We start from the raw sequence: 17,961 nt of genomic DNA on the forward strand, positions 1-17,961 counted from the left end.
TTACAAGGAATTCTTTAGGGCTTTACGGATACGACACACTCCAAATGAAAACGGGGTGATCTATTAAGTATTCCAACGCCTAGATATTCCATGGTCAAAACTAGGTCGTAAATCAAAACTAAATGATAAATCCGTCAGACCAATAAATAGATTCTGGATGTGTTCCAGTGTCTACATATATTAATTATTATTGATAACCTATGCAGTACTTATATAAAAGCAAGGGAAGGTCGAGGCAGTAGGATTAATTATACACCTTTGTATTAAACATTAACTTTAACAAAAGTAAAATTTTAATAATTAGATGTACTGCACTTGAACGTATGAACGTTACTAACTCATTATCTCATAGCACTTATTGCAAAAGTTTACATAAGGTACATTATAATCAGCTCTAAATATTTCAAACGTTACATACTACGCGTAATAAAAAATCTAAAGCTTTTTATAAATCTGACGATTATTTAAATGATCCTAATCCTTGGGATTAATTTGCTCCAGTTCAAACAACTTAGCGATGAAAAAGAGCGGTGGAAAGTTTCTTACCAGTTCTTGCCCGCTCTACGCCCCTGACATGCGAACTGGTAGTAAATTTACAAATAATTTAACTTTTATTCTGACGTTTATAAGTGTACTTGTTTACCTATATGAATCAAGTTATTTTAAGTTTATATTTATATTTTTTTTTTTTTCCTAAGCCACACTTGTTATAGTCAAAAGGGTTTTTTTACTCTTTAAAATGTAATCCCTCGTTCAACCAATGAATAAAATCGAACATAATATGTATAGCGAGTCTTGATTGATTACCTTGCCATCTATTGGCGATAGGACGTTTGCATTCTATATATTATTCTTATTCTATAGGATTGTTTTATTATAAACTTATGATAGATGGCGTTAATATAATTATCGTCTGAGCGCGATTCATGTTACACTTAAAAGTAACAACCGCAAGGTGACATATGACATAAATTAATGTCATAAAAACTGTCAGAGTTGAATAAAAGTGACAGATATCTATTATTTTTAATATTTTACAAACTCCCTTCAACTTCTATACGATTTTTTAAACTTCCTATTATTTTAAAAGTTTAGAATGTTGTTCTATTATGATGAATAGTTTGAATTTTATCTTTTATGAAATTTCATTAAAGTAAAGTGTTTTAGTGCAAAAATATGGGATTGTGCGACGAAGGTATGTTGAATGATTAACTACGTCATTGTCCACTCGTAAACAAGTCTATTATCTCGATATAATTAAAGCTGTTGCATTTCCTTTACGTAAATTTTGTGGAAGATTTTCAACTTTATGTACTTTATGAGAATTTTGTCTAATTAAGTTACAATAAACTTACTGTTTACAAAACTCACACTCAATGTGTTTTGTAGGATGATAATATTATTTATTTATTTTAATAGAAGCCCAATGCGGAACTTATACATGGGTGACCTCAAATAGTATTTGTTAGCTAATCATATTAAAAAATTGTATTTGTCCTAAGCTTAAAGAACATTTAAGACTTAATTTTCTTAAATTCAATTCAGTTCAATGATTTAAACTTATCTATAATTGTATACCACACTTGTAAAATGGTTATCAAGTTTTAACCATTAGGTCTTCAGATTAACATATCTTTTATCAGAAAAAAGAAACTTGTTTGAAGGTTTTTCTCATTGTGTGATAAAAATTAAAGGTTTATAAGTAAGTTTATTTATTTTTAATTGTCATCAGTAGTTTCAAGCAACATAGTAATATATATTCTTATTAATACACAACTCTATGATATAAAATTACATGTAATAAGCAGTGTCGCAGCTCCGTAATTGCTGTCATGGCTGTGCTATTTAAGAAGGCAATTAGTATCAATTGCAAAACAAAGTAAGAATTGCTAACTGATCCACCGTTATTTAAAATCAATCTAAAAGGCTGCAATAAAATGTAATAATCAGCTTAAAATATTAAAGATTTGGACAAAATATACTTGTTCCAATTAATTTAGGTGAATAATAAAGTCATATAGATAAAAATCAATGTCATTAAGATATGACTATCATTATATTCAATTCCTTATGTTGTGTGTTCCTCAAACTGTGGAACAAAAGTATATGGTATTGAGATATAAAAATCTAATTTACATTATATGAGTCATTTGATTTGATGAAATTACAAATTAAATCATAATAATTTATAATACAATAAATTGAAGCATAATGTGATAATCCATCACTTAATTCTTATGTATCAACCTCATTCTTTATTTAACACATTTGAACATAAATATAGATAAATACAAGAAACATTTATATATACAGTCAAAAGTGTACTTATTAAGATTTAAAAAAAAATTTAGCTAAGTGCTGTGTATATTTAATATCTCAATATATTGAGGTATAAACTTAAAATGTACTTTAGATGACATAAAGCAATAAAATTAAATTATTGGTAATTTTCCTGATAATTATTAATCAACTCAGTTATACAGGGATTTATATAATTAGAATTCTCACGAAATGGTATAACCACAAATTCCATTCCTATTTATTACTCATGAAAGTTAGTGAGTCATAAACTTAGATTGGTATATTTAGGGGGTAAAAATAACATTTGATTTCCAACATGTTAACACCATTCTTCACTTACCATCAATATTGTATGTAATTATATGTTACCATGAGGGGATTCATAAAATGTGTTCAGTTTAAAAGATATGTCATACTTCAATATAGCAGAAAAAATTCTGCATCTATTTCATTTTTATTCACACATATTGGGATTTTGGTACTCATTTCTTTGGGGTATTTGTTTTAACTAAAAAAATATGATTTAGAATTAACAATTATGTATTACAACCATTATGCCTTAACACAAGGTTTTAGAGAAAACAGAGTGCTGTGTCACCTACATTAACATCTTATAGGATGCAGGTTTTAATTTTAATTTTGCAAGTCATTGTGACTCTAGATTTTCTGTTTTGATAAAAAGGTCCTTTAGATAAAATAATACAAGTATACTTGTGTACCTATGCCTAAGTACAAAAACAAACAACAATTTTACCATATTTTTCTGATGGTTTTTCACTCCAATTTTGTACACAATGAAAGTGATGTCAGTCCTATACCAAAGTTCTCACTCATTTTAAATACATTTGGTTCTTACAAAGGCAATGTTTCCTCATAACAAAGTCCAAAGTCCACAAGTTTTTTTGTAAAGAAATTGCAAATCATGATGATTTTGCTCTAGTAATGAAAAATATTACAAAGTGCAAGTTTCTACTGATTCAATACTTAGCTAGCTTTATTACTTACAAAACTACATAACTTGCATATGTTTGACATTACCTGAAAGTATTTTTTAATTTAATAATAAAATATAGTATTGTAAATATTAATATTGAAAATGTTGAAGATATGTAATAAAAGTAATTGTTTTTAACTTATAAATAATTGAAATTTAATTGAAACCTTTTAATTCTAGATCTCAGTTCTCCGTTTGTGTTTCGTTATGTTTTTTTTTTCTTATAGGAAAGTAGGTGATCGGCATGTTGGTTTCTCCACGATATTTTGTTTCAACTTACCTTATCTCTTATAACCGTTAAAATTTTAAAACTCATTGATGTTAATATAAGATTGTCTCAGTCTTCCTTAATTATATATTCGTGAAGGTAAAGGTCAAAACGTCATCTACGTAATCACCTTATATTAGTTCTGGCCTATTGTATATAATAACATGCTTAACTAGTATCATATATCAAATTTTAATATATCTATAATGTTTTTCAGAATAAATAAACTAATAGTTTTTTGTGACCTTTTGAAGCATACAATAATCACGGCAATTACAGCTCACGCCGATTATAAATTTCAAACTAATCACTAAAAATAATAACTTTAGTATAAAATATGTAAAAAAAAATACTGTGTGGAAATACCTAATTATTATTTCCCAATCATCACGTAACGTGTCATATTACTTAAAAAATTGTACTCTAACGATATATGTAATACATACAAAATTAGTAATTCTTATGAACAAGGTCATTGCTTACTGAGCAAAAAATTAGGTAAAAACGACCACATTTGAGCGAAGTGTGAAAAACTTAACAATTTACGTAAATGCCTCGTTTTAGTTATTTAGGTATATACATAAAAATCTATCTAAAATGCAGTTTATCTAAAACATCGGGTTTGTTCGATAAATAGATAGATGTTTTAATGTTTTATATAGGGGTTAAATACCGTATGGCAGTTTGTGATGCAAAAGAAAAAGACTCTTCTGGTGTTGATACAAAAGAAAAAACAAAAAATTGTCATCAATAACTAAATGTTTGATTGGCAGGCCACGTTTTGAAAACATCAAGTATTGGATTTGCCCCCTAAAGGTGCTAATAGCATCCATAATTATTTGTTATCTGATATCACCAAATCAAACATCCGACATGTTTAGTTAAAAAAAAATACAAAAACTTTTAATTTCGCAACGAGTATGTTAATAATTTTGTTTAAGAAAGTGTGATTTGAATAAAATCTTCTCTATTAACCTATAGAGAAGATTTTATTCAAATCAATAACTAAAGGATGTGAAAATAAAATACCGAGAAAATATATTGTGCAATCTATAAATCGTTGTGCATGATAAGGTCCTAGGTCAATGCCTTGTGTACAATATATTTCCTATACTATGGAAAATTACATGATTGGTATTCTAGTTGCAACAAATTTATTTGCAACTTCAAAGATCATATTACAGCTGTTTAATTGACTATTTATTTGATTAATACATAGTAACAAAATGTTTCGTAATATTTATTATGAAAAACGAAATCATACAAGTCCTATGTGGAGAATGATCCCCATTCTTTATGATTTTAGACACTATTTTTGTCTATGCCTTCTCTGGTATTTTACGGGCTTAGTCTTCAATCACATACAAGTTGCACGTAAAGGATTAGATGCCCAGCAATTAGTTAAGATGAAACCTCTGTTGGTGGTTTCTGAAGGCTTTTCTCAATTTGAACATTTATTTTATTTACACTTCGTTGCATTACATATATATTCAGATAACATAAATTAAGAAGACAACGGGCGGCCTTATCGCTAGGCGATTTATTCCATTTCATATTTTATTTCAAATTTTCTCTCGACTCGTTAATTAAATACAATTTTGATTGTCGGTCGCCTTGATTTTAATATTGTCGTAGTTTTAACCTTATGCGTTTCCGTGTTTTATAAAGGGCTTGGAAATTAAAACGCAACAAATATTTAAATCATATGTACATATAATTTGAATCAATATATCTGTTGATTGAATATATTGTAAAACTAATCTTGTTATTTTCGCCTTATTATTATTCTGAAAAAAAGTCTATATTTATACATCTCTTAATAAAACCGCTTTCTTACTTATCGTATCATTGTACTCCTAATTAACTAACACATAATCGAATGTCCACATTGTCTTACATAAATAATATCAATTTGGTCTGGCCATCTTATTCAGACTTCCACAGATAAGACTTCCATTTAAAAAAAAAATTAATAAAGCTATGTCTCTCAACAGGTTTAAATAAGGGGCTTAAAAATTAATTAAAATATTGTTTTAACACTGAACTACTTTTTCATGGGTGTCTTAAACTTGAGGCGTAGTGTTAAGGGGTCGACCCCCGTAGACGTTACAAGGTACTGTAACCTGTAGTTTTCTATGATAGATTTTCCTTATAACGTATATTTTGTTCCGTTAGCAAATATAATTTAATGTATAGACGATTTTATCGAAATTTAACACTTCGAAGGAATTTTATATAATAATAGTTGCCCCCGCGAACTTAGTTTCTCCTTACTGTCATTTTACTTAGCCTATCTATTTAGTTCATACCAACGTGGAACATTTTGCTATGCTACCCCAAAAACTGTTCGGTTTTCCGTAATGAAATTTTTTAGGTTTTTCTGTGAATATTTTTCTATATAAAACTCCAGAGTTCAAGTTATAATTTTTTAATTAACAAATAAAATATAGGGATTACAAAAAAATCAATTTAGGGCGGTCACCCCTACTTCATCACTTAGGGTCTTTATTATAGATAGTAGCCGATTCTCAGACTTACTGAATATGCTTATAAAATCATAAGAATCGGTTGTTCCGTTTCGGAGGAGTATGGGAACAAACATTGTGACACGAGAATTTTATATATAATATAAAGACAAATACATAATGACGGTCATCAAATCATTGCGGCGAAGACAGGCGGATACTTTGTATAACATAAATCTTTAGAAGGGCACTAAGATAAACATAGATGTCGAAATGAGACAAGAGGAAGCCCTTCATGTTTATTAAATGAATAATTAATCAATTAATTTAATTCAAAACAAAAAAACAAACCTTCACTCAAAAATTCCGTAACGTATACGATGTGGTCATAAGTGTAAGGGAAGAATGGGTTGGCAATATGAATCTTTATTCGTAAGTAATTTGTTTATTTATGATGTTCATAGGAAACTAAACTCGAAATTGTAGTGTCTCTACTAGAAAGAGCCTCTGATATATGTAAAGAGAAGAAAATATTGGTGTATTCTTTTGGAAAGCATAAACGCAAATAAGCATTCAATAAATGATTATTTGCGTGAGACACTGTAGTTGATACAAATTTAATAACATTTTATATGATATTATGTACGATACAAATAATATGAGAATTGACCAATTCATATGACTAATAATGTTACATGTAAAACTCCTTTAAAGACATATTTGCGCGCCATTGTGTGTGACAGAATATGCGAACTTAGTATTGTACCTTTTTGTACCATATTCTTGCAATAAATTATAATTATTATTAAAAATAGCAATTGCTGTATTTGATGATTGATCAGAGGTTTATCTATTTTTAATAAATGGTTATCAGAAAATTATTTTCTCACTGTCCTGCTTGTGTTGGAACCACGCAGATGTAGATAGTTACTTTCGTACGTAACGGGGTATATTTGAAATCAAGTCATAATTCGAAATTCTTTTGATACCTCTGCTCAATAACGCATAGAATAGAGACGGCCAGCCCTCAAGGGTTGGCAGTCTCGTGAAGCGTGCCTTGTGGCAGATGCAACAACTCTTACGCAGTCAAACTACCCACTACGTTATGAAGCCATGTTTTTTCTTTTACCAACACACCATTTACCCTGGATTTTACCCATTATAATTATGGGTGGCCCGGATAGGCAAACGTTAATCCAAAATAGTTTTATTAATCTTTTGGATACTGATCACACAAAAGCTTTTTTTACATACGTTGTGTATATATCTTGTAAATGAAAGCGTCATTTGAAAGTAATTTTATTATAGAAACCCGGTACCAGGTACGAAATAAGATAATATAATATTAACAAAGATTAAGTATGCCTAAATTGACGAAAAGCAAACTTATATAGATTTATCTGTTGATTACAATTTCTATTAATTAACGCCCCTTGTAAAAGTTCTAGCAATTTGTTAATGTAAGTGTGTATTTTGAAAATTATAACAATATTAATTATTGTTTTAATCCCTTATCTATTGTGTTATCAATTAATCAATGTCTTTCCTGCCAATATCAGCGAGATACAAATTCTTTGCGCAGTCACTAGAAGATTACCTTGCCTTAGTGAAGAACAGTGCTTTTAACGAGAATTTTAATTATAGGTACCTAATTTATCCAAATATAATCTTAACCTTTAATTAATATAAGTTTCGTAATCGCTCAAAAAAACAGTATATAACTTGTAAATTGCTATAAAAATTAAAGTCCAGCTATCTCTAGGTAAAGTGGACCAGGCTGGGAGATTGCCTCGACTTTGCGACCCTTTTGTTGATAATGAAACTGTTTACTTGAATCTGAGAATATTAAACACGAGACGGCGTCATTATTTTGTCTAAAGAACGACATATTTCCTCCAAGTACTTTGGAGATCCTTTTTCCCTTTGGACTTTTATTGCTTTTGGTGCTTCTGTAAAAGTAAAATATGTATTGGTATAATCTAATGTAAACAATATTAAACAAATGTGTTAGATAAGTGCCGATGGCGACAAAGGAACAAAAACATACAATCAATTACTCATCCGGTCCCGATGACATTCTCTTTATGGATAAAGCTTCATCAGCTGCAGTGACTAGTTCCCAGTACGTTTGGCTTTACATCCGCTGCATTACCGATAACATTATGACTCAGCGCTGCTGATCGAACATATTCACCCATACGAGTAACGCAGTCAGCAATTTTACTTTCATTCAGGCTATTAGGTGATGATTTATACTAGTCGATAGATAGTCGCGTGCGCGGGAGGTCGCTATAACATTATCAGACAAACCCAACGGGAGATATTAAGAGCACGCAATCACCACGAGGTTGTGTTGACAATATTCGTATTCAGTGATGTAAACAATTTAAATCACCTGTTAACTAATCACGCTTATCGCTTCGGGCCGCGGTCTGAGCGGAGTCAGTTGCCGGCAGCGATCGAGTGTGGTGACACGGTTTAGTGAGAAATGCCAGCGCTTGGCTACGAAATGACGACGTCATATGAAATGTGTTCGACGCGGTACGTGGTGAATGAGGAGTACATGATGCCTCAGTTGTGGGACAAGCAAGTTCCGAGTCCTTACTCCACATACATGTATAGGGGTGTACCGGAAAGCCAGCCTCGCGTCGAAGCTGCTATGTTTTACAGTACATGTTCGATTTTTTTATTATTACCGCTTGAATGCATGCTAAGGCAAGTCCGATATCAATCATTGGGATTATATTATCGCGACGTTTATCAGGGCTTGATGTGTAGAAACTAGTGTTCAATTATGACACAATAAAAAGAGATACACTAAATATACATAACGAACCCAGAGCCGTATGAAAAATAGCAATGAATATAAGAGATACAAGATACAAGATATTACCGTTTGTAGGCTATCAACAGTTAATTGTGCTAACGACACGGAAGATTTTCCGACATTTGAGGAAGTCTTATTTTACGGTTTTAAATTTGGAAATAACAATTTTAGTTCAAATTATTATGATTAATGTGTTATGAAATCTATGGCCAGGTAAATTATACGTACAAGTATAGTCCCTTACGTTTGTAGTAACAAAATTAATAAAAATATATAATTATATATGTGATCAATATTCGTATTGACTATATTTGAATCAAACAAAAGTTTGAACTCCGAAAACATACGGTAGTCGTTTAGCTTAGATCGCTATGTTTAATCTAGATATTATTATTGTGTGTACTATTAATAAACAATTAAATGTTGGCGAATGTGCTGTTATTATACATTCAACTCAAAAATTCAGTTCTATAAAATTGGCTACGAACAGTTAATTAAATATACAAAGTAATAAACAAGATTCCCGTACAAAACATATGTAATTAAAGGTAGACTTATCAAATATATTCTCTTAAGTTATTTGCGTTTGTTTATAATTATTCAAGTTCTATCATTTATTATGTATTCGTTTTACTCGATAAAGTTCGGAAAGTTTCAGCCGAATAGGGCATGAAGAAGTCGTAATTATTTATTTAAAATCTAAATCAATTGTTTTGTTCCTTGAATTTTTAATCTTCGAGTATATAATATAAGGAATATATTACTAGATAATCTTTATTACATTACAATACAATTCTTAAGTATATAACATTAAAACTATTATTCCAACTTACAACTTAACAGTTTTCTGTTAGTCATGGCATCGTTACGTAATTGTTGTTTTTCTATGTCCTATGATCTCGACCAATATCCATCAATTGCATATGATTTTTGTATTACAGATAGTGACATGCAACTTGAGACCAGCAGTAGTGAGGCGAGTGGTACGAGCAGTACATCGCTTTCCCAGCACTGTGCTATCTGTGGCGATCGGGCCACTGGCAAACACTACGGGGCGTCCTCCTGCGACGGCTGCAAGGGCTTCTTCAGACGAAGCGTTAGAAAGAATCATTTATATACTTGCCGGTAAGCTGTGTTTGTTGAGACTCAATGTCCATCGTTATGGTGGAACTAATAAAACTCCTTCAGAAACCTCATTTGTGGCTAAAACATAGTGTATATTGTACAGCTATTGTCTACCTTTAAGTGGCTATAAAAGGTCTCAAATAAACTTGTAGTAATTGCATCGTTTCTCTCTAACTCTCTATAGCGATGTCGTGTTTTGAATGTTGAGGTTTTCCTTCGCGCTGTTCCATGGTTGCGTTATCCGTGGATATTGAGGTAACAATATATGTGTTAAATGAGCTCCGGCGGATTTACACCTTATTGTTAACATTAGTGTTGGCATTTAATTAATTTATATTTATTCCTGAATTCACACTTTCATACTTTGCACTTTGCGATTACAAATGGTAACATTTTGTAATAGTTTATCGGTTATCGGCAATATCCATTATTAGAACTGGTACGATATTTCTACGTCAGTTATATAATTTTTTTTAAATCTTGGGTGTCATTCAACACAAACAATATTCCATCCTAAATTGCAATAAATGTATAAATCGTAATAATGATTATAGCGGCTTTTGTTATCTAAAGGAAAACACAAATGAACAAAAGGAATATTATGGATATCACTTTGTAATAATTATTAAGTAATAATCTTCAAGGTCCGAAATGTCAGAAATATCGAAAATTTTAACACTTAACTGGGTTTGCATATGATGACGAGATTGCTTTCGTAAATGCGTGTTTTGTCATGTTTTCTTTGAATATTTTAATTTATGCTGTACATTGCATTAAAAGTTGTGTCACTCTTACCTCTTAGGAGTCGGCCTGGGGTGGGTGTGACTCCTTAGAAGTGGGGGGGGGTGCAAATTAACTACAAAAAACGAGGTGGGCAAAACTTTTGGTTCTATCATTCGTTGATTCTGAACACAATATTTTTTACAGATTTAGCCGAAACTGTGTCGTGGACAAGGACAAGAGGAATCAGTGCAGATATTGCCGTTTAAGGAAGTGCTTCAAAGCCGGAATGAAAAAAGAAGGTAAACGTCTTGATCATTAATTTCTTTTAATATATTCGTATGACCTCGGGGTCAGCGTATAAATTATAAGTGTATGCGTACGTCACCGACTACGATATGTAAAATATGTTACTAGGAAAGCCACGTACGTTGGACAGACTGATATTAAGTGATGAACTAAATTTAAAAATTATGCATTCTGTGAAGGTTTTAAAGGACTACAAACTAAGTAATTCCCGACTAAAGATTGTAAATTTTCAATGTAAAATGTATGTCAATAAATAAAGATTTTCTCACTTTAAGTTACCGAGAAACGCTAAATAAATGTCGAAGTTACTAAGTTTTATCCGGTACGACAAGAGATGGCGCTATTATAAGTGTCTTAACATTGAAATATATTCTCAAAGCGTCCCCATAATCCAGTAGAGAACTAAGGATTAATAAAGACAATGCACACTTTTTATCGTGCTTTTTTAATCATCACGGGGATTAACTTCGTTCGAGAGTCTTGTCTTTCAGATATATATTAAATACTATGTTTGAAGCTGGGTAAGAACTTTTATTGTTTAAAACATGAGCTTATAACTAAGATAACATTAAGGGTAGTGGGGTTGCGACGCTGGAAAAAACTAACTTAACTTATTGATGAGTTCGTAAATCTAAGCGACACTTATGTTATTGACATATCGGAAACGATAATGTTAAATTACAATTTATGAGTGTGGTAAAGGGCTCATATCGGCTTCAAGTGTGCGATCATTATTTACATTTTGTTTACGCTTTTAATTACTACTACTACTACTTACTTAACTAATGTTAGATTGCATAACTCGGAGTGGTAGTGGATTTTATAAAAATAGGCGATAACGTCTAGTAGAATCAGTGTCGCGTCATTTCAAATCACTATATTTAAATTCATGCGATATAATTTTATTCTTTGTACCTGTCAAATTTGCTGTGAACTATATACTTTCATAACCAATGTAAGAATGCATGAAAAATATAAATAATAACGACCTTCTTATAAACGATTTGCAATATTAGAATGGTCTTATAACTGTATTCATTTGATTTCCATTTGGTTGAGTCCTCTTTAATTGATGGCAAAAATTATTTTGCAAAATTTTGTAAAATTGTATTTTCTTTCTTGTTTAAGGCGTTTTAAGTTGGTCTAGATATCTTCATACACTTACACATATTTGGAATATATCTATTGATAACACAAAATTAAAGATATATACTTTATATAATGTGAGTCATTTAAAAACATATTTTTACTTTGTTAACAATGATTAATAATAATGAAATTATGACTATCGCTATATATCCATATTAATCGTTATCTGAAGTCTTTGTTAAATAATTGTAGGTATATTATGGCGTAATATAACATAGGTGTGCTGTGGACAAATTAATTAAATGTATGTAATTTGTAAACGTATTTTGACAGATCGTCAGATTGAATTTGACAGTCCGTTTTCATAGTGAAAATCTCAATGTTGCACTCGTACGGCGTAGGCGTGAGCTAATGTTAGAGCGGATTTGTTGCCATGGTTTCGATGTTATATATGTAGAGGGAATGGTCATCGAATAGAAAGATAGTAACAGACTTGATACCATCACTTTTGCGCTCATTCTATTGTACGAGTTTAACATTTTGTAATTTCGGGTAAAAATCTGGCTGAAAATGGCTACGACTTGTTAATAAAATGTTTATCTGTACCAAATTATTTATATAAGTCTTAAAATTGATAAAAATAAAAATCACGCCACTTTTCGTCACAGATAACGAGAGATACATTTGATAAGCGACGTCTTTGGGGTATGTCTCGAAATTGTTAATTTCATCCATTCGTTCGCGTTCTCCGCTTTGACAGGCCTTTATATCGTTACGTTACATTTCACATAATTCAAAATAATCTAAATTATTTATACAATAAAGATTATGTTACAAATTCGTAACACTTACGATGTTTTTTTTAATATTATGAACACGCCAAAGAATAATATCATATTAAATCTTTTTATCATTTTAGATTAGATTAAACGCATGTTTATAATCGAATTTGGTATTACCAAGTGGCAATCACCGTCTTCTTCATAGATAATCTTTATAGAATTTAACAAATATTATACTAGATTTATAAAAGCGTTTCTTCTTTTCAGGGATAACTTAAGTTGCTATTCAAATTGTAAACCACTCTCTTGAATAGTTCACAACCGTATACTCGCGAATGATTTTCGGTCAATCCTCTTAGGCTGTCTGTAAAATAAATAGTTTTATTGTGTACCATCTACGCGTCGGGGACTTGCTTTGCTTATCCGACTAACACATCAATATATTTAAAATTTTCGTGTTAATGCACGTGGCTTTCTACAGGTAAAATATTTCATCTATTTATAATAGATAGAGATAGAGATAGAGATACATTTTCATATACAAAATAAGTTACCTGTATGAATAAATATTTTTAATTTTTTGTATAATATATTCGTTATATTAATTATCCTTATCTCAAAAAAATGCTATCAGTTCATGATAATACTGCCAAATTTTGCTTTTAAAATGTAATAGTTTGTTAATTTCGTACATTGATCAGAAATTAAATCTAGGAATATTTTGATTGTCCATTGTTAGACGAAATCCTTTTCATGGAAAATCACATTTATTTATATAACCTATAAACAAATTAAATCAATATTTATCGATTTAATTACAAATTATCAATCTATTTGTACTCGTGTTAATTACACTGACGTTAATAAGCTAATGAATATTAATTATTTATTTATTCAACGGTCCCCGATACCTATCTGTAACCAGAACATTTATCGTAATTCCTATGAGCCGTAGATAATCTATATTGTCACCTGTCACTGACATATTACTGGCAATTTTAAGAGAGATGCCTTTCCGCCATTCAAGCTTACAAATTTCACGAGACTCCACCAGCCGGAAACGGAAATAACCGTCACTGGTCGTTGTATGAATTAAGAAACGTACAATATTGTTTTGTTCAAATATGTAATGTATTGACATCTCTTTTCAGCGGTTCAGAACGAAAGAGACAGAATCAACTGCAGAAGGCCGTCATACGAGGAGCCGACACAGGCGAACGGACTGTCTGTCACCTCGCTACTCAATGCAGAATTGCTTAGCAGAAAAGTTACTGATGAGGTATGTACCTTACAAAAATTTGTCTCACTGTGATTAAAAGTAAAAAATTATCTGTCTGCATGAATAAACTATGTGCGCGCTTTACACGCGCTCGTACAGGAAAACAGGCTCGTTTACGCTGAGTGAACAACGTGCGACATTGCCGCGTGCTACAAATAGAATGAGTTTGCGGTATATGTGGCATACGGCAGTCTATTTTACGCCGAGGCAACATCGTGCCTGGATTTTTTCCAAAGCATTGTGATGTTTATGGAGTGTTACTGGTCTACCTACTTGTTTGATCGAGGGGATACACCATATGGCTGATCAAGCAAATTTAGTAGTAGTTATATTAAGTACTTCTAAGCCATGCAGCTAAACAACGGAAGAAGCAACGTTGGTGGAAAAGAAGATTACTTCAGAATGGCCCACGGTCTAGATTACGAACAAAAATTAAGGCAGACTATGGTGCCTTATTTAAAAACTTTACCAGAATGTCAACCAAGGACTTTGAGGACATTTTTTTTATTTTTTAAGACTAAATATTTTTCGTTATACCACTCATATCGATAATTCTCACTTTCCAAAACAAATACAAAGAAAAACATAACCTACAAACTGTTGTCACGCACGAAAAATGTCAAATGGAATCCCGGATACAAGCTGCGACAGTCTGTCACATGACGCAAGGTGTTGCCACGCCGCAATGCCGCAGTGTTGCCCTGGTGTAATATAGCCTTTCGAAAACATCGACAGCGTCATACTAATACTGGCAGTATATAAATTACTGCCAGTTATAATTACTACTTTAAAAAAATATGTTGAAATATAATGTAAAAATAATATATTAAATCTTTGTGACCTTTAATTCTGGCCGTATCACTGTGTCTTTAGACCAACAAAAGTTTGAGAAATTTTGTTGTTTGTTTGAGTAGGAAAATCGTCTGTATTATTTTCATAAACATTAAATTAGTATTAGCTGTCTCTCTTCAGTCTTTACATTATGCAATGGAAACAGGATAGAAAGAGATTGGACCAAAAGTTTTAATTAGATTTAACAAATTTCGTTCCGTAACAAAATTTTAATGAAGTAATTGCGACATAAAATGTTTTTAAGTGTCGCAAAACGGTTATCGATAAAATGTTCACGAAGGTGCCTCAGATTGCATACCACTATCTCGTTCAAAGGTCCACAGAACGGCCGTTTTAGATAATAAACAGTAATTTAGAACAAAACAGTAGGGTGTGGATAAAACCTAGCATAAACGGGGCCAAAAAAATACTATTTTACATTGCAATTTATGAGTAATTCAAATCCTACATATGTACATATTCAAATCCAAAAAAAAAACATTACCTAAAAATGTATGAACATTAAAAGAACAAAACATGAAATAAACTATAAATAAAATAAGATAAATTATATCTGAAATTAATAAGTAATTAAATATTAGAATCGATCGATAAAAATTGCAAATAAATGCAGAAATTAGCTGCTGTGGTCTCTGGCAGAATAACCAGCGCTGTGGAACAACTCTGCTCCTCAGGGCCAATTACAACCACAGCACACACGCATTACACAATTAAACCTTTTTCTTTAAAAAAAGTTTTATATCTATTATTATTTTTTTTATATTTTTCTTTTTGATTATTGTTATTTTATGTGTTTCTCTGTGTGTGTTTTGTTGGAAATAAATGTTATGTAATGTAAATTTTGCTCATATTTTGATGTGTGATCACTATTAGCATATCTTACTTATAATGTCGAGATTTGCGACGGATGGCATATTACTGTTCTATGTTTCACATTTGCTTTTTTATTATTTGCCTTGTGGCCAGAGTAGAGATTTGTCGAATAATTTAAATTCTAACTTAATAGCGATGGTAAAGTACATTTTTAGCCTCCCTTTTATTGTCCAAATGTATTAAAGTACATCACGAAATTTAAGATATTTTTTTCTTCCAGACACATAATACAACAGATGCAGAGATCAGTAACCGCAACTTGGCGAAGATTAACGATGTGTGTGATTCAATCAAACAACAACTTTTGATTCTGGTTGAATGGGCTAAATATATTCCCGCCTTTACAGAGTTACATATCGATGACCAGGTCAGTATATGGAATTTAAATGGGTTTAGTTAACATAAGTTTCCGTTCCAATAAAAGGCTAGAAATCGAATTTATATTTTTTTTATTGCCGCGTTTGGCATACTTCAAAGAACATAGAGCGTTTTCTTTTTAACTCGTAAATTCAATATAATATATATTGATTTAAAGTTTACAAATTCCACAAACACATTCGTTAGAATTTTGTTAATTTTTATTGTTAAAAGTAAGCTATAACTTACTTTTAACAATACAAGCTTATGTAATATAAGATATGTAGGGAATAAAAAAATCTTCCTCGAAGTTCGTCATACATTACATAGACAACCACAGCTCCAATTGTAAACTTAATTTGTAAACCAAAAAGGAAAAACCTTCATGTACAAATATATATGACTCAATTTAATTTTTAATCCTCTAAAATGTCGAAATTACTCAACATCACCGTGTCCATATAAAAAAAATCAGTGGCGCTACAACCTTTTTAGGTCTGGGCCTCAGATTTCTGTATCTGTTTCATGATCATTTGTTAATGGAATATAAGTAGGTGATCAGCCTGTGCCGGTGCCTGACGCACGCCGTCGACGTTTTTGGGTCTAAGGTCGGTTTCCTCACGATGTTTTCCTTCGCCGTTTGAGCTAATGTTAAATGGGCACATAGAAAGAAAATCCATTGGTCCAATCGAACCTACGGCCTCAGGGATGAGAGTCGCACGCTGTAGCCACTAAGCCAACCCTGCACCGTGTCCATATACCCACTCTAAATCGTCTGAAAACAGCCTGCAACGTTATTAAAAATTTTAGGTTGCATTGCTGAGGGCACACGCGGGCGAACATCTTTTGCTGGGTTGTGCGAGGCGGTCCATACACCTTAAAGATGTCCTGCTCTTGGGAAACAATTGCATTATCACCAAACACAATATAGGTATGTTAAATTTATATCAAAAATCAAATTACTTGTTACGTAAAGTAAAAATATTACATTGTTACGAATCTTATCTCTTTAGCTTGAAGGGATCTGGTGGCCTAGAGTTGCCCGGGATAAGTCAAACTAAGAGGAAATATTCTGTTTTGTATTATTACTGTTTGGTCACATAAAAGGGTTTTGATGGCATATTTTTAATACTATGTTTAAAAAAAACCGTGTAGAGAGTAAAAAAATTGTTCTTGATTTATCAGGACCGTCACAGCGACGTATAGATTTATTAAAAAAAAATATTAATGTCTTTGATAGTAATCACAAATAGGTTCTTATAAGGAGACCAGTAAAGACTTATTATAGTCTCCACACAATATATATTTAACTAAATTATTAACTTATTCGTTGTTTCCATTTCGGTTAGAAACGTCGCGTATTAATTATTGTGACCGAATAAGTGCAACGCGCTGACGCAGCGCCGCGATCGCGTTACGATGAATCGTTGACCTAATATTTGTTATTGTGTAATAAATAAAGGCGAGGTTTTGTCTTTATAATTTTAATTATTATATTAAATTTATGATGTCATCTCCAAGTGTTTTTGAAATTATAACCCAAAACGAGCAATTTCTAGTGGCTGAACTGAAAAAGGAAAGAGCCCGATGCTCGGACCTGGAAACTATTGTCTATCAACTGAAGGAACGAATAGCTCAGCTCGAGAAAAAAATAGAGCAGCCCTTAACACAAAGGGACGAGGCAGCCGCTGAATCAATTCAGTATGAGACGGACGAAGAA

At 31.6% G+C, this 17,961-nt stretch overlaps 1 protein-coding gene across 6 annotated transcripts in view; it reads left to right on the forward strand.

The window, feature by feature from the left end:
• Window positions 1–17,961, forward strand: part of LOC123713262 (transcription factor HNF-4 homolog) — a 38,864-nt gene that overhangs the window by 14,737 nt on the left and 6,166 nt on the right. The window contains exons 1-6 of one of the 6 annotated variants that reach the window (XM_045666854.1): window positions 1,038–1,195; window positions 9,797–9,980; window positions 10,908–11,002; window positions 14,032–14,159; window positions 16,105–16,251; window positions 17,052–17,172. In XM_045666854.1, the coding sequence (XP_045522810.1) occupies window positions 1,177–1,195; window positions 9,797–9,980; window positions 10,908–11,002; window positions 14,032–14,159; window positions 16,105–16,251; window positions 17,052–17,172 (694 nt within the window). In that variant the 5' untranslated portion in view covers window positions 1,038–1,176. Of the gene's footprint in view, window positions 1–1,037; window positions 1,196–8,301; window positions 8,704–9,047; window positions 9,069–9,796; window positions 9,981–10,907; window positions 11,003–14,031; window positions 14,160–16,104; window positions 16,252–17,051; window positions 17,173–17,961 lie in introns of those variants that run through there. The other 5 variants (XM_045666850.1, XM_045666852.1, XM_045666855.1 and 2 more) reach the window with 5 other exon arrangements.

Source organism: Pieris brassicae, chromosome 8 (genome assembly GCF_905147105.1).
Source record: "Pieris brassicae chromosome 8, ilPieBrab1.1, whole genome shotgun sequence".
NCBI classification, from domain to species: Eukaryota; Metazoa; Arthropoda; class Insecta; order Lepidoptera; family Pieridae; genus Pieris; species Pieris brassicae.